The 24,263-nt window shown below is 41.5% G+C and overlaps 1 protein-coding gene across 1 annotated transcript in view; it reads left to right on the forward strand.

Annotated features, from left to right (window-relative positions):
* The window catches only part of BMP3 (bone morphogenetic protein 3), a 37,073-nt gene that overhangs the window by 6,987 nt on the left and 5,823 nt on the right, over positions 1 to 24,263 (forward strand). Inside the window, exon 2 of the mRNA XM_073002037.2 lies at positions 16,489 to 17,399. Coding sequence (XP_072858138.2) covers positions 16,489 to 17,399 — 911 coding nt within the window. The remainder of the gene's footprint in view (positions 1 to 16,488; positions 17,400 to 24,263) is intronic.

The following is a 24,263-nucleotide window of genomic DNA, read 5'->3' on the forward strand; positions in this document are numbered from 1 at the left end:
TTCCTCTTCCATTGCAAGGAATGGTCCATGGGTCTCATTGTCACTGAAGAATTCTAAGGAAAATCACCTCTGAATTAGACTTGTATAGGGTTGCATAGCTTTCTTCGCCTGAACTTTCTGCACACTCCTTAGTGTCATTTTGCCCAGCTTTACATAAATAGTAAGCAAGCACCACATCTCACAAAATTCAGTAACTTATTCAGTAGGATTGCCAGCCTGATGTAGCGTCTTTTCTGCCAGTGAGCTCCTCACATGTATACCAAAGAAAACAAAATTCACTTAAGCAGCTCCTTCAAAACGAGCATGACTTAAATACTTGCTTTAAAACATGAGCTAGTTTGATTTCACTGGAATATATACCTATTCCTGCTTTCTCTCAATAGTTTCTGATGGGTCAAGGCATCATAATTTCTGTTACCTTCTGAACTGCCTGATTTAGTGAGAGGATTAAATATTTTTTTCAAAGCTGACAGTGCATTACAGTGTTATGGTCTGATCCTGAGGGCTGGCAAATAAATGCTGAGGTTAATACTGTACTATTAAGCTGGGTGTCTAACAAACAGCATTAACAGTGGGACTACAGACAGGTTCATGCAAAACTACAGGATCATTGTGTGCAGCAAATTTGAAAATACCAAAGGGACAATGACAGAGAATCACACCAGAACAGATTACCAGCAAAATAAACTGTTATAGTCACTGTGTGTGTGTGTGTGTATGTGAGGAAGACAATTGCTCCATCTGATCTCTCTCTGACTAACGAACAGATTACACTCCTACATGGAATCTACACCAAAGAAGGTCAAAAGCAGAGGGAAGCATTTGCCCTTATCTAGCATTCCATGACAAAGTATATTTCCTTGTAAGAACCAATTACTTACATGGAGGGGGGAGGAGAGAGAAGTACAAAAGTGGGGTAACTTTGCTTCCTCCTCCAAATTGCGTCTTACATGAGGAATCTGGACTGCTTCTACCCGCATAGCCCTACCACTTCAGTTGTATAGCCCCCTCTTAAATGTAGATTCTTGTGTAACACAAAATATTAACTGGTGTTTTTTATGTAGGCCAATCATTTTACTAATGTTGTTGTTGTTTTGTGGTGTTAAAGTTGCTTTTGGCTTCTGGCAAGCCTTTGGATTTACGAGCTCTGAAAGGTCCTGTTGTCAACAGTCCTGCTTAGGTCTTGCCATCTAAAGACTCTGATTTCCTTTATTGGGTCACTCCTTCTCGTTTCCTGATGTCTCCAGCTTTTCCCAACATTTATTGTCTTTTCCAGAAAGTCCCCTCCTTAGGCCTATGTATTTTGGACTTTAGCACTGCAATTCCCCATGGATAGGCTGTATTCAGACATTCATCCATGCCTTTATAATCCATGACTTATTAAGTTGTGGGCCTATTGTGACCATGTGCTCCTTCCTTGTTCCTCCACTTCGTTCCATCTACTGGACACTGCCTTGAGCACAGATTCTGGTTTGCATTAAGCTGGAGTTCCCTGTTATATTCCAACCATGGAGCTTTGCTTCAATGTTAGTTAGCAAACCAGGATCGGACATTTTGCCCACCTTCTAAAAACGTCTTATTGGAACAAAATGAGCTGGTGCTCCTGATTGAAACCATGCACAGGTACAGCGCCTGGGAGACGACGTTGGCTTTTTCCAGGATACCTGATTAGAAGGTATTCATTGTTCTAAACCTAGAATATCTTTGGGCAGGAGCCCATCTTTGCCGTCTTTCAGCTTGTGTTTACTCTGTTACTTGACTGTGGGTGGCAGGAGTCCTATAAACACAGAGTTCACTCTCTCTTTTTCCTGATCCTTTCGCAGTTCAAGTGCCAAAGAAATAAATTTGAAGTGGCTATAAGTATTTTTTTGACACTTTTATAAGTATTTATGCAAAATATTTAACCAGTTCGGTGTTATCTTTCCTGTCCCTTAGGACGTGACAGCTCATTTGTAAGGTTATTAATGGCAGAAAAGCACATTTTCTATGAAATTTAAGATCATATATTGGTGGGGAGTGGATCCTATTTTTCCCCACTAGGTTCAGTACTTGGCTTTAAATGAAGTGGAAAGTGGATGTTTTGTTTTAATTTGTAAGTATTTTTTACATTGAAATTTATCCGCAGTGCACTGGATATTAGCTGGAAGTTGCACATAAAATTGCCTCTGTCTCCATTTTCATTTCTTCACATTATAAAAATATTAAATAATCTGTCTATTCTGAGACATTAACATGAAGAGGAAATTCACGTTTCAGTGACACATGGATGGCACTCCGTTTTACTGGTTTTCTTTCATTGGCAAAATTAATTCATCAATGTGTGCATGCTGAAATTCACTTGAAAACTCATGCAGTAGGTAGTAAAGGAAGTCAAACCTTTTCCATTATGTTCTCCATATGCTACACAGAGCAAGTTATTGTAGAGGTTTGTATTTTTGGAGATGAAGGACTACATATTTTGACCATTCCAATTCCTGTCCAAATATTTTCTATTATATCCCAAGTCACCTGCAAACTACAGGGCCTTGAGATTAGTTCTTGTGCACTTTTTACATACACCATTCCCCACTCACTTCCATAACATTGCGTCTCACAAAAAGATTCTAAAATCTTGAAAGGCTGCACATATCTCTTGCCTTTTGGGTTGTTTTTTTTAAAAAAAATGAATACTGGGATTCTTCAATGGCCAGCATGGCTGGTTTTTGTTTTTATACTTGCAGAGTATTCAGAAATGTCTTTGCATTTGCCCCCATCTAGTCTGCTAATGGCTTCATCCAGTATTCTCTGACTTCATTCACATATAGATACAGAGCAATATTTTCATCATACACACACACACACACACAGAGAGAGAGAGAGAGAGAGAGAGAGAGAGAGACTCCAGTACCTATTGCATCAGTTAAGAGTCCACCTTGATCATACCCAAAGACTTATCCAGTCCAACATTCTGCTCCCACATTGACCACTGAGATGCAACTCAATGGCCATCAGCACCCACTGTAAAAGCAGTTCATCCCATAATACTATTATAATAATCCCTATTAAAGATTCTGGGGTCAACCATAGAGTGTCACTTGTTCAAAACCGTCAAAAGGCAACATCTATCCAAACAAAACAAACCCACCAAAACCCTCTTGATTACAACTTTTGCATGCTGCTTCTCCTGGTCATCCTGATATTCAGTATATCTGACCGAGCCCTCTGGACTTGCAGCCTCTGAGCGATAAATTGTGTGGCCACCTGCGTGTTTAAAACAGTTGGTCTTTTAAAAGGAAATTATGCAGTGACAAACAATTGGAAAATGTTTGGGGAAACACCCAATTGTAAGTGAAAAGATACTTAATACTCACTGTTCTCTGTGTGGACATGGTGTTTGAAGCAACCGGCTCATAAAGGGCATAAATTCTCCACTCATCGTAAAGAACCTGGTCTCTCTCAGATTTTGGGGGTGCTGCTTTTTTTAAAACTACAGCTTCCATAATCCTCCAGCTAACCATGTGAGGATAGTCTTTTAAAATAACATTTCCAAGTTTTGGCCTCTATATGCATTCAATGTACACACACAAATGTAACCATGTAAAACTGATGTGACAAAGTGTATGTTATACAGCCAGTTTGAGAACCACTGCTCTAGAGCAATGATTCCCAACTTTAGGTCCCCATATGTCTTTGGACTACAACTCCCAGAAATCTTGGCTCTTGGCAAATGCTTCTAGGTGTCTTAGTCCAAGGACATCTGGAGACCCAAGTTGGGAGCCACTGTTCTAGAGAAACAAAAGATGGCTATATTGAAGCTGCCATACTTTGGGGCACATTAATGAGAAGATGAAACGCTAGAGAAAGTAGAAGACCTCAGAAAAAAAAGTCCAAACATCAAATGGATTGACTCAATAAAGGAAGGCATGGTCTTTAGTTTGAAAGATACAAGCGGGGTTGTTAACGATGGGATCTTTTGATGATAATTAATTTGTAAGGTCATCATAGGTTAGTGGCAGCTTGACAGCCCATAAAAACAACAGCCCACACAAACAGAGTTCTTTGAGGGGAATACAGTGACAATTAAATTGACACAAAACCAATATACTAGGTTGCATATTAGATCTACTGTTTAGAAGAAATAACACTTGTGCATCTTCTAGGTATTAAACCCTATTCTGGCTGGGTCAGGTTCATTTCATTTTGCTAGGATAATCAGAAATCAGTTTATAGCTGATTTGCAAGGGATGGATAAAGTGGATAGAGGGAAGCTCTTTCCCCTCTCATGCAATACTAGAAGCAGGGCGCATCCATTCAAATTGAGTGTTGGGAGAGTGAGAACAGACAAAAGAAAATATTTCCTCACCCAGCGTATTGTTAGTCTGTGGAACTCCTTGCCACAAGATTTCTGGAGGAAAAGTACATTGCAGGTTGCAAGCCATGATGGGGATGTATAACCTCAGGCTTAAAAGGAAGGGACCTCCAAATGCCAGATGCAGGAGAAGGGTATCAGGAGACAGGGATCTTGTTGTCTCATGTGCTCCCAGAGGCATCTGGTGGGGCCACTGTGAGATACAGGAAGCTGGACTAAGGGGGACCTTGACCTGATCCAACAGGGCCCTTCTTATGTTCTTATGTACAATCAATGGCTGGTCTGCAGAAGACTTATGGAAGAGATTGTTTTAAGGAGGATCCACACTGTCTTTGTGCTAGAAGGGTTATGGGGTTGCTTCTTTATGGGAATTTAAAAGTTGACTGATGAACTCCAGAAGTTTGACAACTATTTCATTTCTCCATCGATTTTGCTTAAAGTAGACATGTTAGCCATTTTCTCCGTGCATACAGTGTGTTTCAGGGGGTTGGTTTGCTGGAAAAGGAGACATTCTGTTGCCTCTCATGCTCTGATAGTGGTATCAGGTGTTTTTAATTGTATTTAAAATGTGATTTGGGGATGGCCGATTGTTTTGCTAGGAAGGTCCTAAGGTCTGTTTCACACATGCTCAATTTGTGGTGCCCATCCAGCAAACTTTTAAGTAAGAGAAATAGGGGTGGGGGAAGGGGAGGGAGAGGAGAGATTATGTGGTGGGGTTACCAGGGACATGGTAGAGAGAGTGTACAGAGGGTGGTGTATATGGAAGCATAAGATATTCTGTGATACATCTCTATATTAGATAAACAATGTGCATGTTATAGTAATGCCCTGTAATAGGTGGCACTTTCCCAACATTTTGCAGCCTGAGTAAACATCGGGGGAGGGGTTTAGTGTATTATAGAACTGCTAAATAGCTCAGTGGTTTAAGTATCTGGTTGCAGAGCCAGAAGTTGGGAGTTTGATTCCCCGCTGTTGGACTCAGTGATCTATAGGTTCCTTCTAGCTTTGCAGTTCTAAGAGTGGTCGCATAGACCAGATGAGTGGGATACAAATCAAATCAAATCAAATCAGATCAATCAATCAATCAATCAATCAATCAATCAATCAATCAATCAATCAATCAATCAATCAATAAATGATGACGATATACAAAAAGATTTTTTTTTAAAAAAATCAAATCTTGATTGTCCTTAGAACTGTTTGAAAATGAAGTCACTTTCGAAAACTATGATATGATGTGATTCTGCTGTTCAGAACATGTGTTGGAAGGGATTCTAAAAAAATCCATAATGGGTAAACTAAAGTCCTCCTAAGTGTCAAAATAGCCCTTTGGGTTCATGATAAGATAAAAAGGAACACCTCTGGACGATCCCTCATTGTTTTTGCAAAATATAACTCTGTAGCATGAGTGTACTCTTCCATGTTCTTAGATTTCCATTCCCAATATTCTCCAAGAATCCTGGGGACTGCAACCCAGGAACACAAATCAGCACGCTTACACCTTTCACTCCCAACCCCTCAGGTCATTTTACTGGCACCATTGGCTTATAGCCTTCCTGTTTCCTGTCGCTTTCTGCTACTGCTTTGTTCAACAAACCAAAACAGGGGAAGCTGCCCTGGTGCTTTCTGGGAATTAGGTTCTATAGAAGGCACCTTCCAAAGAGCTATGACTTCCAGGGAACACGGTGGTAGTTTCTGCCTCCTCCTCCTCCTCCTCCTCCTCTTCCTGTTAACAAGTCAACAAGTGAAAGGAAAAGGAAATAGGAAGGCCCGGGGAACCTATGAAGTGGGTAAAATCACTAGACAGCCCTTCTCAGAGTGAAGGTACCAAAACTGCAAGTGTGGTGATTTGGGTTCCTAGACTACAATTCCTGGAATTCTTGGAGAATTCTGGGAACAAAAATCTAAACAAACAGAAGAGCACATCCCTGATCTATACACAAATGCAGTTTTATTCAGAACGTATATACTTGTCTGTTTTGCAAATACAGTGCCCCATGCCTCATGCCTTCCTTGCCTGCCACAGAGATAATATGACTCTTGGTGCCATTTGTTTTACAGTGGTGCCTCGCTTCATGGCAATAATCCATTCCAGGAAAATCGCTATTAAGTGAAAATGTCGTAAAGCGAAAATAAAAAGCCCACTGAAATGCATTGAAAACCGTTCAATGTGTTTCAATGGGCTAAAAACTCACCGTCCAGCAAAGATCCTCCATACGGTGGCCATTTTCAGTGCCTTTATAGCGAGGAATCCGTCCCTAAACACAGCGGGGAGCCATTTTAATTACCCGGTGGCCATTTTGAAATCGCCGATCAGCTGTTTAAAAAACCATCATTTTGCGAAGAATCGGTTCCTGAAGCAGGGAACCGATCATCGCAAAGCGAAAAAAAACCCTATTTAGACCATCGTTTTGAGATCACAAAAGAGATCGCAAAAACATCATCGTGAAGCGGATTCGTCATAATGCGGGGTAATTGTAAAGCAGGGCACAACTGTATTTCTTCAATTGCTTATTTATAATTTCATTGTTCTATGTTGTTTAATTTATCATTCTACAAACCACCCAGAATACTGCATTGCACTAATGAGGTGATTAACTAACTAACTAACTAACTAACTAACTAACTAACTAACTAACTAACTAACTAACTAACTAACTAACTAACTAACTAACTAACTAACTAACTAACGTAACTGAATAAATTTAGTAATAGTTACTAATTGGAATGAATTCTTGTGCATGCACATTTCCCAGTTTCTCATACTAGTTGCCTATGTGGATACTATTTAAACTTCCAATTCACAAATGCATTTAGTAAATGTGCCTCAGGTCGGTTGCTGTGTTTGTTGTGCTAGAAGTTAGAAGGAGAAAAGAAAACCAAACCATTTGTGAAGAGAAGAGGAAAGAGTTAAAAAGGCATGAAGAAAGAATGGAAAACTACATTTGCAGAGTTAATGCTTTCTACTTCACAGTCATAATATGCTGTGTACTACTGGGGACTGAGTTATAAAGCCATGAAAAGCGGGTTTTATAATGGAAACGCTGGTGCTTTTTTAGCTATACTGGGGCAAGCACATTGCTTTAATATCTAATTTAAAGTAGAACTAATGATGACTATATAACTAAACAGCCCTCATTATTGCATCCTTTTTTTACCTGTGGGACAGATTTCACAGTCCATAAAAATGTCAGTATATGCTCAGTAAGGTAAACACACCACACGCTAGCAGGCTTATTGATGCACCGGCATGCCCACGACAGCATTAATGTTTGTGTTGTCAGATCTCAGGGGCTTGCCATGCTATCTCTAGCTGAGTGCTCCTAATAACAGTAAACCACTTAAGACTGCAAGTGAACAGCTCCTAGGATGGGATGCTCCTTTTTGGACATCCTTTGTGCACCCCTTTCCCTGTGTCATGTCAAGAGAAAAAAATTTCTGGATTGTCCTTTCTCATGACATGCTAGCTTTCTTTGGGCATGGAATAATTTTTGTTTCTAGGTTTGCTTTTTTTTTCCTTTTGTATAAAAGGGTTTTCAGCGGTGTCAGCCCTTGCGTACAGTAGTATGCTGAAAATATAGCTTATACCCTTTTAGCAAGAATGGTATTTCTCAATACATCAATATGTGCAGAAGCCTCCCTTCTTAATCCAAAGGTCCACTAATCTCTGAAATGATTTTACCTGTTCTTCCTTCCTTTCCTGTATTTTCAGCAGTCCTCTTAGAATACCTGTTTTCAAACTGTTCCTGTAAACCTACCTTTCCCATAAAGCCTTTGGCATAAATAGCTGCATAGCCACTGGCAATGGTGCGGCTAAAAAATATTGTAAAATAAATAAATAAATAATAAATAAATAAATACCCATGCCAAACTGTAATTATGCTTAAAGCATGTGCTACTGGGACAGTCAATAGAAACTGGAGGAATATGCTAAAGCAAAGAACTGTGGTTGGGATGGGGGGGGGGGAAATAGTGAGGGCCTTCGCATGAGGTTTGTAAAACAGTGGGGTTTGTAGAAAAGGGGAAGAGGCAGGGGACACAGTGGAAGTCCAGAAAAAGGGAAAAGCCTTAACACTAGATAAGAGATCTGTCTGCAAAAGAGGGTGCATGCATGCATGCATACACATGCACAGACACACAGATGGTTTGTAAAAGGCCATACACATAAGTGGAAAGCCTTTCATGAAAAGTTGGGGGAGCCAAGTCTTGGACGTTACTACTGGCTTTAGTAAAGTCAGGAAGAGAAAGAAGGGAAAGAAAGAGACAAAGCTTCCAGCTTCATTACTGGTCTTGAAGTATGTGTTTGTTGTTTTTAGGATGTTGGGGCATGGGATACACCTGTGCACAGTGCCAAACTGGAAAATGAGCTGTTTTCTTTGGGACACGTGCTGATATTTTTTCCTATTTGGTTGTAGAGTTTTCTCTGTCTTTTAGTTGTTTACAAGAATTCCTGTTTCCTAACACAAGTTTCCTACTATTTATTGTACTTTGCTATCTAACAACTGATGAGTCACTGATCCGGAGAAAGGAGCCCATCTATCTTCAATAACAGGACTGTAAGTTTCCTTCAAAGGCACTTACCAAGAGTATGTGTCATTGTTTATTGGTTAACATGCTCTCTCTCTCTCTCTCTCTCTCTCTCTCTCTCTCTCTCTCTCTCTCTCTCTCTCTCTCTCACACACACACACACACACACACACACACACACACACACACACACACACACACTTATTTATGGCTGTTTTTCTTTTATAAGGTAAAGGTAAAGGTTCCCCTTGACAATTTTTGTCCAGTCGTGTCTGACTCTAGGGCGTGGTGCTCATTCCCATTTCCAAGCCATAGAGCCAGCGTTTGCCCAAAGACAGTTTCCGTGGTCATGTGGCCAGCGCAACTAGGGAACGCCATTTTACCTTCCCACCGAGGTGGTCCCTATTTATCTACTCACATTTGTATGCTTTCGAACTGCTAGGTTGGTGGGAGCTGGGACAAGCGGCAGGCACTCACTCCGTCATGTGGATTCAATCTTACAGCTGAAAATCTACAGACCTTACAGCACAGAGGCTTCTGCACTTTAACCCGCAGCGCCACCACGTCCCTCTGTTTTTCTTTTATAGGCAGGTATAATATTTTTTGTGGTGGACTAGCTGGATTAAATGGGCTCTTGGCCTGATCCAGCATGGCTCTTCTTACGTTGTTACATTCTTAATGCTAAAGGGTGAATTGTCAATACCAACTTAGGCTTGTAGAATTTCGTTTTCACAGTCAGAACATAGCCCCACTATGTCCTCATGTGGAGTTGGGTATATTTTGTGTGTATTCACAAGCCATATGTCTGACACATGTGAAAATGGCAATCAGGCATGTGGGTGGGGGGGAGGTTATAGGCAGTCTCTCTGCAGAAATTTGCCTACATCCATCCATCACTCCATCATCACTTTGACACGTTTGCCTCCTGGTTAAGCAAAAATCCACCCTGCACCAATATGGATACAATTTCGGGCTGTTTGAAAATACTCAAATTGGCAGGAGAGAAATGAGAGGCAGTGTGAGGAGAAGTGAAACACCTGCTGTAAGATGTTATTTTCTGCAAACAAAGGAGAAATCTACAGCAAACATGCTGATTCTTTTAATAGACTTTTGCTAGACTTAAAATAATATTCTGTTTCATCACAAAGACCTAGGTGTATCTATAATTTAAAATGTAAAAATTGCCATTAAATAAATCAAGATTCAATTTAAAAAGAAATAATATTACAGACTAGTTAACAGGCTTTCTGCGCCCCATTCACACCCTGTAATGATATCTTGTCCTACAGAATGGATGTTACAGTGAAAACATAACTTTTCCATATCTTTGCTTTCCTTATAAAGGAAAGAGACATAGCACTTATAAGAATCAGGTGGATGGGGAAATGCTTCCAATAGAAGAGAGCTTCTAATTACCTATTGTCCCCAGTAAGAGAAAGCCTTTAACATTAAATTGGCCAGTATTCCAATTGGTTATATACGTTAATATTTAAGTGCATGGCACACAAATCATAACCAGAAATGGCTACAAATTAATGTATTGCCACTTATATTCCTTACCAGGTCATGCAGTTGGCACATGGCAAAGAACACAAGCATGAACTCATTACGATTTCCCACTAAAATCTACATCATTGCACTTATGTTGCTGTAAATAACCAGCCATTATTTTAGCAAATCTTAGAATGGGGACATACCTTTGCGATCATCTCTGTGGGGTAACATTCTTAGAGTTGAGAGGGATGTTTTTTATTTCAACAATCCACATCTGTGTTGGGTCATTTAGATACACCTTCCATGTGGATTGAAGTTTTTTCTCCCAGCTGCATTACACATAAAAGTTTCTAACAAAAACGAGCTGTTCCGCTATTTCCTGCATTACGGCTTATCTGTTACTATACCCTAAAACCTCTAATCTACTGTATTTACTCTTCTTTATCTAAGCCTCCCTGCTTTCTCCCTTTTACAGGAGCTGCACTATGAAATGTGGGAGAACTTCGACTTTCTTACTGCTATTTGAATTTGAAAGGGGTTTCAGGAACTCCTTTTGATATTAAAGTTGCACTTTTAAAAAAAGCCATCTGCTCTCTGGTTTTAGCCAACCATTACTTGGGGAGTTGCACCAACTCCCTGAATTAGATAAAACATAAAAGTAAAAATACCCAGGAACTTGTCAGTTTTATTAATGGGAAATGTAGAGTAGAAGAGAGGTGTTTGTAAAATCCAGCCAGTGTAGGCATGACATTAAAACTGCAGGCAGGGAAATGTTTTGTTTTTTTTTTAAAAAAGAAAAGAACCAATTTACATATTTATGAAAACAGGCTACGTCTTGTGGTTTGATTTCTGGATCATGTTTTTTTTTCAGGCTGCTGTCCATAATTTAAAATTGATTAGCAAACTGTGGTATCTGTTGCAAGGAAACAAAATCCCCCATTTCTCTTCCAATGCTGTAGGCATGTATTTGTTTCAGCTCTTCCTAAATCAAAGATAATGTATACCAGAGCATCTGTGGTAACCAACAACTAATAACCAGCTTGTAGGAGCTTCTAACATATTGCTAGCTGAAAATGCAGGAAAACAGTGACATCTATTGATAAAGAGAAGCAAGGTTTGATATTTTAAAACTAGCAGGCAGCAAGCTTTAAAAGATCAAAACTTGCTTTGCACATCTTGAGGGATGAATTTAAAAATAAAGCATATTGATTATATTTTTCTGTCATTAATCCTCTCTTCACATACCATATGGACTGTTTGCTGTGAACACAGAATTAGAGGGGGGAATTATAAACATTTTTTGGTTTAAATTTCAACATGAAATGAGGCAATCATTGTGGCATCAATGAAGTAAAAGGCTCCTATGACGATACAGCTGTTTTGTTCTGCATATACACCTGAAATGTGCTAACATTTTTCATGTCACTTGGTACACTGTACTGGCTCATTATTCCAGGTGGTGCTGCAGGTTAAACCACAGAGGCCTCTGTGCTGCAAGGTCAGAAGACCTGCATTCATAAGATCGAATCCACATGGCAGAGTGAGCTCCTGTCGCTTGTCCCATCTCCTGCCAACCTAGCAATTTGAAAGCATGTAAAAATGCAAGTAGATAAATAGGTACCACTTCCGTAGGAAGGTCACGGCATTCCGTGTCTAGTCATGCTGGCCATGTGACCGCAGAAGATTGTCTTCAGACAAATGATGGCTCTACGGGTTGGAAACGGAGATGAGCACCGCCCCCTAGAATCAGACATTACTGGACAAATTGTCAAGGGGAACCTTTACCTAAAGCTGGAAGGATACCCAGTGTGGTGTACAGGATAGAAGGATGGACTAGGACTCAGGAGGCCTGGGTTCAAATCTCTGCTTACCCAAGGAAGCTCACTGGGGTTATAGAACAGGCAAAGCCATTTCTTAGATATCTCATTTGCCTTGAAAGTCCTATTAAGGTTGCTATAAGTCAGTTCCGACTTCATGGAGCATAATATAAACCTGGAAAGGATCTCAGGGGTCATTGATTCCAATCCCTTGTCAAAGTCTGCAGCTAAAACATCCCTGACAGATGACAATACAGTCTGTTTAAAAACCTCCAATGAAAACGTTCGCATCAGGCAACCAGTTGGCAGCTGTCATTTCCAGCATCCCTAGACTGGGATCAGTTTGGGATTCAGCAGAGTTTCAGCTTGTCTAGTGTTGACTCAGCTGGTCATCAGCCATCATGGCCAGCTAGCCAAGGCACCCTGGGTCACTTTTGGGGAGAAAGACAACTTAGAAATAAAATAAGTAAAATAAACATATGGTTAGAATGCTTGAAGCATTAAGAGTCCTAAAGCATTAGTTGGGAGCAAATGTTACCACCGGAATTTTGGTTTATACTGTCTCTAGAGCAGTGGTGCGGACGTGGTAGTGCTGCAGGTTAAACCACAGAGGCCTCTGTGCTGCAAGGTCAGAAGACCGGCAGTCATGAGATCAAGTCCATGCAATGGAGTGAGCCCCCGTCGCTTGTCCCAGCTCCCGCCAACCTAGCAGTTCGAAAGCATGCAAAATGCAAAAATGTGAGTAGATAAATAGGTACCACCTTGGTGGGAAGGTAATGGCGTTCCATGTCTAGTTGCACTAGCCATGTGACCACAGAAACTGTTTTCGGAAAAACACTGGCTTTATGGCTTGGAAATGGGGATGAGCACCACGCCCTAGAGTCGGACACGACTGGACATTTGTCAAGGGGAACCTTTACCTTTACCAAGAGCCGTGGTTCCCAACCTCGGATGTTCTTGGACTAAAACTCCCAGAACCCTTCACCATGAGCTGTGCTGTCCAGGATTTCTGGGGATTGTTGTCCAAGAACATCTGGGGACCCAAGGTTGGGAACTACTGCTGTATATGAATAGTTTACAATTTGGGAACATAGATACACATGATGCCTGGCTGCCTCCAGAAAGCCCACTTCTTGCAGTCAGTAATTTATTTTACAAGTCTAATTGTGACCAGCAATCAGATTTAGGTTTCAGAAGACATCAAGGTGGAGAAGGTGTGCTTACTATAGTAACGTGGGTGAAAAGGGAGTCTCCTATGTAGGCTCATTTCACTGCCCGCTGAGGCGTAGCTGCAGTTGAGAGGTACAATATGCTCTGCAAATTCTGAACAAGAAAGCTGTGAAAAATGTTGTGTTTTCAGATTCTCCCTCTTGCCCCGTTGTCTGGGTGCGTAAATTTCAACCCGCTGTGTGAGTATATGAACCATTTTCAAATCTTAGCACGAGCTGGAAGTAACAATCCTGCTACACCTCTTTAAGAGTGAGTTCCATGATACACAGCAGAAGTAAAAGTGCACTGGATTTGGCTGTGCATGGACCCGTTAACGGGTCCATGCATCTTTGGGTGAGAACAAGACAGGCCCATGCAACAAGGTGTGTGTGTGTGTGTGTGTGTGTGTGTGTGTGTGTGTGTGTGTGTGTGTGTGTGTGTGTGTGTGTGTGTGTGTGTGTGTGTGTGTGCGCCCGTGTCCATACATATGCTCACTATGAAGGTGTGATTAGTTTTTCCTTCCAGTAAAAGCACCTGATGCCTCATGTTATACATGTCCAGAGAGTGCCTTTATGAGCAGCTGGGCAGCTGCTGGAGCAGAAAAGTTGAAAAACTCTTGTACCCACGGGGAACATTACGCATGTTGGTTCAGGACGCAGAGCTTAGAAAAGCTACAGAACTATAAGTCCCAGAAGGGCTTGTCCAGTGTAGCTAGTGACTTGAAATGCTATGCATCAAAAGCATAGCACACTCATCTTAACCTTTTCTTCTATACTGTTGCATTTTTTTAAAGAAAAAAATAGATGGAGAAAACAATAAGGAACCATGGAAGGGTTCCATCAAACTGTAAAACTCTTATGCTTGGGGCAGTGAGTGTAGAGTAAAAAACTTGTCCAAAAGCATGCCTTATGTTTGGAAATTATTTTTCTTATTTCGTTTAATTTAACAGAAAAACATTTGCCGTGCAAACCTCATTAACCTTATGTTTTCCCACTTTTGCTCCAAAACAAGATATGTACTGAAGTTTTTAGGCACTGTCTTTCAGCCAAACAGTTTTCAAGGCAGCTTGCAAACAGCTGATTAATTTTTTAAAAAAAAAAACTCCTGTATTCCATCTCTTTCTCACTTATGAAACCACTTTCCCAAAATGGGGTGGATACATATATATACCCCACACACAAAGAATTAAGTAATCTCACAACAGGACAGCTAGTCATCCTTTTGTCTATTAAATGGGTTGGCTGAGTATTGTGGTCTAATTTTTAATGTGGTTTTGTAGAACGATTGCACAATGGCCATTATGAATGGTTTCCTATTCTTTCTGGTCCCTGTTAGACCATATCGGAGAAGCCCGAAGAGTGCATTAGCAATGCATACACCCATCCATGTCTTCACACAGACAGAAGCTAGCTGAAAAAAATATAGAATTGTTTCATTAAGGCAGATAAACAAATTACTGTACTTGAATGCACATGCATTTCCACTGTCTGCCTTTAGATGTCATCTAATGCCCTAGTTCAGAGCAATCAGTAGCGGCTTATCCAATAGAAGGCAAATGGTGGGGAAACCCTTGTTTGAATACTTAGACATTGTTACCACGAATGAAAGGCAGGTTTATCCATTCTGCTTTGGGGAGCTTCAGCCAGATCTAGACTCTCTGCTTATATTACAATTTGTGTTTCTAATCATGTTTAATTCACATGTTACATTTTTGGCTATATGCTTTGAAACAGGGATGGGCAGTTTTTCGGTGGAGATCTACTGATAAATGTTTGGGAGTTTTGCAGAAGATTTGTCTGAGACCTGCTGTTGTTTACTAAAAACAACTACGAAAAGTATTCCCCTCCACGTTCCAGTGCCAAAAAAGAAAAGAAAAGAAAATGAAAATAAATTGGACTGCTGCAAAGTAGAAAGCTTGAGACAGAAACTAGGAGTAGATCTTCTTTTGCTTTGTTTTCTGAAACATGTGCAAGCTCAGCTTTGATATTTAAAAAATAATAATTACTAATCTCAGCAATATGACCTACCCAAAGGTGACTTATGGCCCAGAATACTGTAGCCTGGATTTTACCTCAGTTTATTTTTATGTTATACGTAAACTGCCCAGAGCAGACAAGTTCTAGATGGGTAGTATATAAATCAAATAAATGAAGATAGATAGATAGATAGATAGATAGATAGATAGATAGATAGATAGATAGATAGATAGATAGATAGATAGATAGATAGATAGATAGATAGATAGATAGATAGATAGATAGATAGATAGATAGATAGATAGATAGATAGATAGATAGATAGCCTGCTCCTGCTTGCATTTTTATTTAAATTATTGTATTCAGCAGTGTTGCTGGTGGAGGGAGGCTGGCTGTGACTGAGTTAAAAGAGAAGATGGCAGCCTATGAGTTGATGGCAATGTAATTGTTAGAGCATTGACTAGCATTTTTTTAAAAAAACAAAAACAAAAAACAAACATTCAATCCACAATATCAACTCATAAATGCTTAGGTGCCTCTTTGAGAATATTGAAGCTGGCTGAATAGCTCAGTGAGTTCAGTGTCTGGCTGTGGAGCCAGAGATTTGGAGTTCAAGTTCTCCACCGTGTCTCTTGGGAGAAGAAGCCAGCCTATGTGGCCTTGGGCAAGCTGCACAATCCCAGGGAACCCCCACCCCAGAAGAAGGGAATGGTAAACCACTTCTACGTCTTCTTTACCTATAAAACCTTGAAAGGGGACACCATAAGTCACAATCAACTTGATGGCACATGATGATGATGATGACTGGGAATACTGCAGGAAATATGAGAAGCTCCAGTAGCATTAGCTTGCTTTTAGGAGAGACTCTTTAATCACATGTGCTGTATCACTACAAGAAAGCATGATGGTAAAATCAAGAGTGCCCTTCAGTTTCAGCCTCCTGATTAATGCATGTCCTTGTCTGTGTTGTAATAGGCATTCCAGTTTAAATCTGTAAAAGGCAATGTGTGAACATCTGCTAAAATTAATGGGGAAGTTTTGCATTAGATTGACTTACTAAAAGCAGCAACCAGGACTGACATTTTCTTTTCTCATGTAAATATTTTTATTCTCCTAGGGGTCGCTGGCAGCAAAGAAGTTCATGTTTTTAACCTGACCTCCCTCACAAAGTCTGAAAACATCTTGTCAGCCCTGTTGCATTACTATGTTGGCGATCTCCAAAACAGTAGTGTGAATTGTCCCCGACTCAGGGGTTGTTCTCAACACGGACCCAGGAAATCTGATGTGCAGATTAGCCTCCTGTTGTTGAGTTTTCCTACATCAGGAAACCAAACTAGGACCTTGGGCCATTACTTAGTCAACATTTCCACGGTTTATCGGAATATCCTTTCCTGGCAATGGAAGAACATCACTCACGCCTTGAGTAAGGCCAAGCAAAACAATGAGCTGCTAATTGGAGTCAAAATAGCTTCTGTTGGCCAACACCCCTGGAAGAGCGTGCATGCTAATTATGAACCATACATTCTTGTTTATGCCAATGACTCTGCCATTTCGGAATCGGAGAGCGTTGTTTCCAGCTTGCAAGGACGCTGGAATCCCCCACCCAGGAGTTTTCCAAAAGTAGGCACCCATTCACAAAACGGCTTCAGTGAACGGCGGCAAAAACGCTCCACCAGCATCCTGTTGCCTTTACAGAACAATGAGCTGCCAGGTGCGGAGTACCAATACAGTGAGGATGAAGGATGGGAGGACAGGAAGCACTACAAAACACTCCAGCCACGCCTGGCAGAGAGGACCAAGAACAAGAAAAAGCAGAGGAAAAACAACCATCAGAAAAGCCAGACGCTCCAGTTCGATGAACAGACTCTTAAAAAGGCAAGGAGGAAGCAGTGGAATGAGCCACGCTATTGTGCACGGCGCTACCTTAAAGTGGATTTTGCAGATATTGGATGGAGTGAATGGATTATTTCCCCTAAATCTTTTGATGCCTATTACTGCTCTGGAGAATGCCAGTTCCCTATTCCAAAGGTACCGTATCACCTTTTAAAAATACAGCTATTCTTCTCCCCTTATCAGTGAAGAAAAAAATGACCTCCATCCTTTTAACAAGCTGTATGTGGCTTTGTTAAAAGCATCAATAAAACACACTTTGGTTGTTATGAAACTGGAGTATGTACTAAGCGGGCAAGTTTTAAAATGTGTGCTGTTTTCAGTGTGATTGCTTAAATAGCTGAGTAAGAAGTCAGAACTGGTGTGTGCAGATATAAAAAGTTATTGAGAGATCTGATCGCAGGAGATGCTTGTACAACAACCAAATATGCTGTTAAATTGCTTATTGGTTAAGAATAATGTATTCAAACTGCCTTTATCCCCTGCATGTCTATTCCTGACAGTACAGCAATGTTTTAGGGCTTCATATATATGAATAACATTTGCCGTATTGGAAAATAAATGCTCTGGATGAGGTGTCACCAGCCATGCATGACAGTCCATTAGGGTGGAAACACAAACAATGTGTTTAGAGGCTCTAAGTGTGTTCGCTCCAACATGTACAAACTCTTAATGCATACCCTAAAACATTGGTTGGTTTTGATTGAAGCTGTGGAACCTGAGCAGTTCTGAACTCAAATAGATGAAACTGGACTTAGCTAAATGAGTGCAGGTTTATACTGTATTGCACACCTCTGCACCAACCACTGATAGGAACTGACCCTGACAGAAGTCTTGGCTTGGTTAATACTGAGAAATATAATGCATTTTTGCTTCATACCCCTTCATTTTCAGCCTGGGTAATTAGGGTTTTTTTTTCCTGGTTATACATAATTCTTAAATCATTGCAAGGTGCAAAACGTTTAATCTGTGTGTGTCATTTAAAGGTAATGTGTGTGTGTGTGTGTTTTAAGTGGTAGTACTGTACTTAAAACAGAATCCACAAAGAGCAAATTTGACATGTTTTGTGGTTTTGATTTCATGCCTGTGGTTCCATTAGTACAACTTAATGAATATCCTTTGCAAAGGGATGGGGGGGGGGGAGCCTCTTTCCCTGTCAGCTAAACTAACAACTCTTCCTCAGTAAATGCTCATACCATATCATTGTCCAGTTCAACCTTTTGGCAGTGAATTAACAGCAGCCTCACCTCAATGCAGATTTCAGGTGCTATGAATTTCTCTCTTTCTCCTCACCCATCTCCAGCCCCCAAGGATCCAGCTTGATCATATCTATGCAGGATTTCATTTTCCTGCAATTAAATGCATAAAACAGGCCAAAACATACTGTAATAAAATGTTTCTTGAAACCACAAAAAGCTAACCACACGGCCTGTTTTCACAGAGCACCACCAGCGTGCCCAGTGCTTTTTGTTAACAACAAAAACAAAAGTTGAAAGAATGTGCTGCCACCATGAGCATAATATATTCTGCAGATTCACCTGCAGTCTATAGTTTATAGGTGTTTCTTCTGGGGGAAATACTTCTATAGCTGATACAGCTATGAAATGGGCTGCTGGATTGGCTCTTGGCAGCTAATTCAGAGAAGCAGAAAAATACTGCATGCTAAGATGCATGCTTCTTCCTTTGACTTAGAGAAAAGCGAGTATAAATACCTTCTGAAAGGGAGTCTCTCTCTTTCTTCTCTACTCCATAGCTGTTGTATAAACATACAAAATGAAAGTGACCTGCAATAGATGTGTATGCATGACCACTCTTTGTTTTTGTTTTTAAATTATTGATGTAACTACAATATACAACACAACACACACAAAATAATCGTAATATCTAAAAGCACTAAACTACTCAAACAAAAATTTAACTAATATTGGTGCACCCACCACCAGGACCAGTAGAGATAGAGAAATATTCCCCATTATTATTATTATTATTATTATTATTATTATTATTATTATTATTATTATTATTATTATTATTATTATTATTATTATTATTATTATGAAGCCACATAACCTTTCCAAAATAACATTATCTTTTGTTTGAGTAAACAGTCTTCACCGTTCATGACCACATAGTTCAAACAATTCTTGCCATATTTCGACAAACTTGTTCTCTTTTAACAACCCCTTTTTGACTTTTATCTCATATCAACTTGCTAACAGCCAATTCCCAAACTTTACTATAGGTGAGGTAAAGTTCCCCTTGACATTTAGACACTCGTGTCCGACTCTAGGACACGGTGCTGATCCCCATTTCCAAGCCATAGATCCAGCGTTTTTGTCCGTAGACAGTTTCCATGGTCACGTGGCCAGCGCGAGTAGACATGGAACACCGTTACCACCTTATTAGGTGGTAATTTGATCTATTCGCATTTAAATGCTTTCGAACTGCTAGGTTGGCAGGAGCTGGGACAAGCGACAGGAGCTCACTCCGTTGCATGGATTCGATCTTACGACTGCTAATCTTCTGACCTTGCAGCACAGAAGGCTTCTGTGGTTTAACCTGCAGCGCCACCACGTCCCTTTTAAACTTTGCTATACCATTCAGTTAATTAAAACATATACAACAATTTCTCACAATCACTAATTTAGCTGCCATTACCATGTATACATGACTGTCCCTTAAGCTGAAACTCATGTGGGGTGTTTCATTTGGGACGGGGACACCATCCAAGAAGAAGATGACTCGAGTTAATGTAGGAGCTGTATGGCTGGCTTTTAATGCTTCTGCAAAGAAAGGATAGATTTATTGGTTTTCAATTTTTGGCCACTTTCCTCCAGTATAAGAACCTAAGGCATCTCACAGAGTTAAAAACGTTTTAAAAACAAGTCGTAACCTTTTATTTGCAGTTTTTAAATATTGTTGTATGCTTCTCTGTCAAATGTTGAAACACTCCCATGAAAAGCAAACAAAAAAACTGTACAGGTTCCTGCAGCAAAATTCACTTGTGTGTGTTTGTTAAAAACTTCCCTTAAACGGGGAGGTCTTTGCCCATTGTCTGAAGGACAGCAGGGAGAAGACCAGCCGGGCACCCTATGGGAAGGCATCCTGTTTTCTTGGAGTGGTCCCTGAAAAGATCTCGCCAAACATCTCTGTGAAGTTGGTGGGACCAAGAGAAGTGCTTGTCACAACCCACCCAGGCTTATTCAGGGACCTAAATGAGGCTCCTGTCAATGCTAGTCTCATCGCCTCTCAATATGAAGCAGCTTGAAGACACCGTAAAAAAGCCCAAGTCAGATAATCAAAGCATAGTTAAACTATTAAAGCTTAGGACAATGAATGCACTTCTTAAAAACAGACTGGAACATGTGTTTCTAAGGCCTTTAAAAAGTGACTAAAGATGAATCCAAGTATCTATTCCTTTGTGAGCAGTTCCAGAAATACAGGGGCGTCCCCAAAAATACCCAGCCTTTAGTGTCCACCAGTGTTACAGGTCTTGAAGGCAGGCTTGCATGTAGGGCCTCTTATTCCAGTCTTATGCATGTAAACAGGAAGAAAAAAAAATCCCTTTCTCCCTACGTAACCGCTCTTGTTTTTAACATCTGACACACATACAATCCTCCTCCTTATAGGGATGAGAAAACTTTCAGTTTAAACACATTGAACTAGTACCAGCTCATATAGCTTGGCCCTGAGGCAGAATTTACACATTCTGGCATGTTGGAAGTGCAGGGCTGCATATTTAAATGGTTACCCATATAAAACTGCACTTAGAAACAGACACTTAAGGCATTCAAACTTGCTCCTTTACTGTGTTCATAGTCTTGAGTGCCTGTGTTCACATTCAAACTTGCAGCTTCCTCACCTCTACCTGGCTCAGATGCTTTCATTGTTACACCTGAATAGGAAAACTAAGTATATCTTTTCCCTTAAGAGCCACACTGGCCCATTGATAAACTTGTAGTCTATGCTGGAAGGTGTCTTCTCTTGCTCTAACCAGACTTGTCTGTCCCTTAGGTGATCCAGACGTTACTGTACAGTGGACCCTCTACTTACCGAATTAATCTGTATTGGAACGGTGGCTGCAGGTCGAAAAGTCTGTAGGCCGAGTCTCCATTGACCTACAATGCACTGAAAACCGATTAATCCCATAACCGGCCGTTTTTGTTCTGTTTTGGGGTTTTTTCCGTTCTGTAGGTCGATTCTCCGGCTGCAAGTCAAACCTAAATTTTGCAGCCAGAGAAGTCTGTAACTCGAAAAGTCTGTAAGTCAAGCCGTCTGTAAGTCGAGGGTCCACTGTATTGCAGTTTCCAGAAGCCTTGACCACCAGCTGTGCTGGCCGGGGGTTTCTGGGAACTGGAGTCCAAGAACACCTGGGTTACCCAAGGTTGGGAATCACTGCTTTAGAGCAAGGCTTTAAGCAGCATCTCACAACCCCCAAGACCATGGGAAAGTAGTGTTGATACAGCAGAACAGCGAACATTTTGGAAGCATTTACTTACATGAGGAGCCTTGTGGCGCAGTACAGTGGTGCCTCGTATAACGAGTGCCCCGTTTAACGACGAATCCGCATAGCGATGGCATTTTTGCCATCGCTGTTGCAATCGCATACCAATGTTGCCTATGGGGAAAAATCGCTTTGTGATGTTTTCCCCATAGGCACCATTTTCCCCCAGCTGAGCGGCGGGAGCCTCCGAAGGAGCACTCCCACCACTCAGCTGGGGGAAAATCCCGGCGGTAGCCTCGGAAGGACCCTTCCGAAGGGTCCTTCCGAGGCCACCGCCGGGATTCCCCTTCCCCGCAGCCAGCTTCCCCAGCCATGGTCGGACTCTCAGGAGTCCGACCATGCCTGGGGTAGCCGGCCGTGGGTCGGATCCAAGCCGCGGGGGGAGGGTGGGGGGATCCGGATGCTTTTCAGGCATCCCGGGCTTGGATCCCACCCGCCGCTGGTTACCCAAGCCGTGGGTAACCGGCCGCGGGTGGGATCCAAGCCCGGGATGCCTGAAAAGCATCCGGATCCGCCCACCCTCCCCCCGCGGCTTGGATCCGACCCGCGGCGGCTGACGAAGCCATGGACGGAGCTTCGGCATCCGCCGCGGGTCGGATCCAAGCTGTGGGGGAAGGGTGGTGTGATTGCATTCCTATGGGTTTTTCCTTTCCGTTTAGCGATGTTTCCGCATAGCGACGATTAATCCGGAACGGATTAACGTCGCTATGCGGGGCACCACTTGTAGTTACATTGGAGTACTACCCTCAAGACTGTGCTCACAGCCTGAGTTCAATTCTGACATGTTTCAGGTAGCTGGCTCAAGGCTGACTCAGCCTTCCTTCCTTCCTTCCTTCCTTCCTTCCTTCCTTCCTTCCTTCCTTCCTTCCTTCCTTCCTTCCTTCCTTCCTTCCTTCCTTCCTTCCTTCCTTCCTTCCTTCCTTCCTTCCTTCCTTCCTTCCTTGGTAAGTAAATTGAGTACACAGCGCTCTGTGTGGGAGCAATGTGTAGCCTGCATAATTAAATTGCAAACTGCCCAGAGAGTGCTTTAAGCACTATCTGGCGGTATGTAGGCAGCATACTTTACTTGTCCATAAAATATAATCTCAGTTAACAGGAGTAAAAATAAATAAATAAATAAAAATCACAATCACTTTCTGACTTTGGTGAAGAGGACATCTTCCCAGGTTTTTCAATGACACAACCTCAACATAAGCAAAGTATCTATTTCCAATTCTTTCCAGCTTATAAGATGTAATCAATATGTCATGAATATTCAGTGTCACCTTTACTTGACAGTGTTTTAACGGAGTCAGGGATGCTGGAAAACACTGGAAGCCATCCAGGGCTGGTGCAGGCCATGTATAAAGCAGGATCCTCAATGGGTGCAATAAGCAGCAGTTAAGCTGCTAACTGAGGGACGTGGTGGCGCTGCGGGCTAAACTGCAGAAGCCTCTGTGTTGCAAGGAAGAGACGACCAGCAGTCGTAAGATCGAATCCACGCGATGGAGTGAGCTCCCGTCGCTTTGTCCCAGCTTCTCGCCAACCTAGCATTTCGAAAGCATGCAAATGCAAGTAGATAAATAGGTACCATCTTGGTGGGAAGGTAAAACGGCGTTCCCTAGTCATGCTGGCCACATGACAACGGAAAACTGTCTTTGGACAGGCGCTGGCTCTATGGCTTGAAAAGCGGGATGAGCGCCGCCCCCTAAAGTCGGACACGACTGGACTTAAAATGTCAAGGGGAACCTTTACCTTCACCTTAGGCTGCTAACTAGCTCACCATGTTGTGATCTTAAGACTCTGATACTGGAAGACCAAAACTGGCTGCTAGTTGCTAACTGGGCCCAGTTCAAGGTGTGGATTTTAACAGCTTGCAGTCTGGCTATCTAAGGGACCATCACTCTTGCTATCAACCTGTCTGGATGCTAAGATATTCAGGAGAGACCCTTTTAAAAATACTAGGGGTTTCAGAGGCCTGACTAGCAGGAAAAGATGTTCTCCTTTGTGGTTCCTGGGGTATAGAATGTGCTCCTTTTCCAAGCTGCAATCTCTTTCCACTCTGACTGATTTTAAGAAGGACATCAATACATATATTTTAAAACTGGCATTTGGTGTTTCATGTGCCTTGCTGTGCTGTTTTTAACGACACACTTCGTTCATTTTAAATGAGGTGTTGTTTTTACTTGTTTTTATCAGTGTGTAGTTAATACTGGGTTTTATTCTTTTGTGAAACATGTAAGCCGCTTTGAGCACAACTTTGTAATGGGACGACTAGGTATAAATGTAATAATAAAGAATAGCAGGATGCACCGGTAAAAAAAAAATCTGTGGTGAATCTGCAGGGCATTTTGCTCTCCAGCCCCTCTTTAAAAGTAAGACGTTGGAGTGACTTGCCTCTTTCCTCAAAACTAGGCCGCAGGGATGAGAAAGTTTACAGTAACCAGGGGAATGGACTTCTGTATGAACAGTCTGTGAGCTGAAGTCTTTAATTCCACATTTGTTGGTTGGTTTATAAC

Source organism: Pogona vitticeps, chromosome 5 (assembly GCF_051106095.1).
Source record: "Pogona vitticeps strain Pit_001003342236 chromosome 5, PviZW2.1, whole genome shotgun sequence".
Classification (NCBI taxonomy): domain Eukaryota; kingdom Metazoa; phylum Chordata; class Lepidosauria; order Squamata; family Agamidae; genus Pogona; species Pogona vitticeps.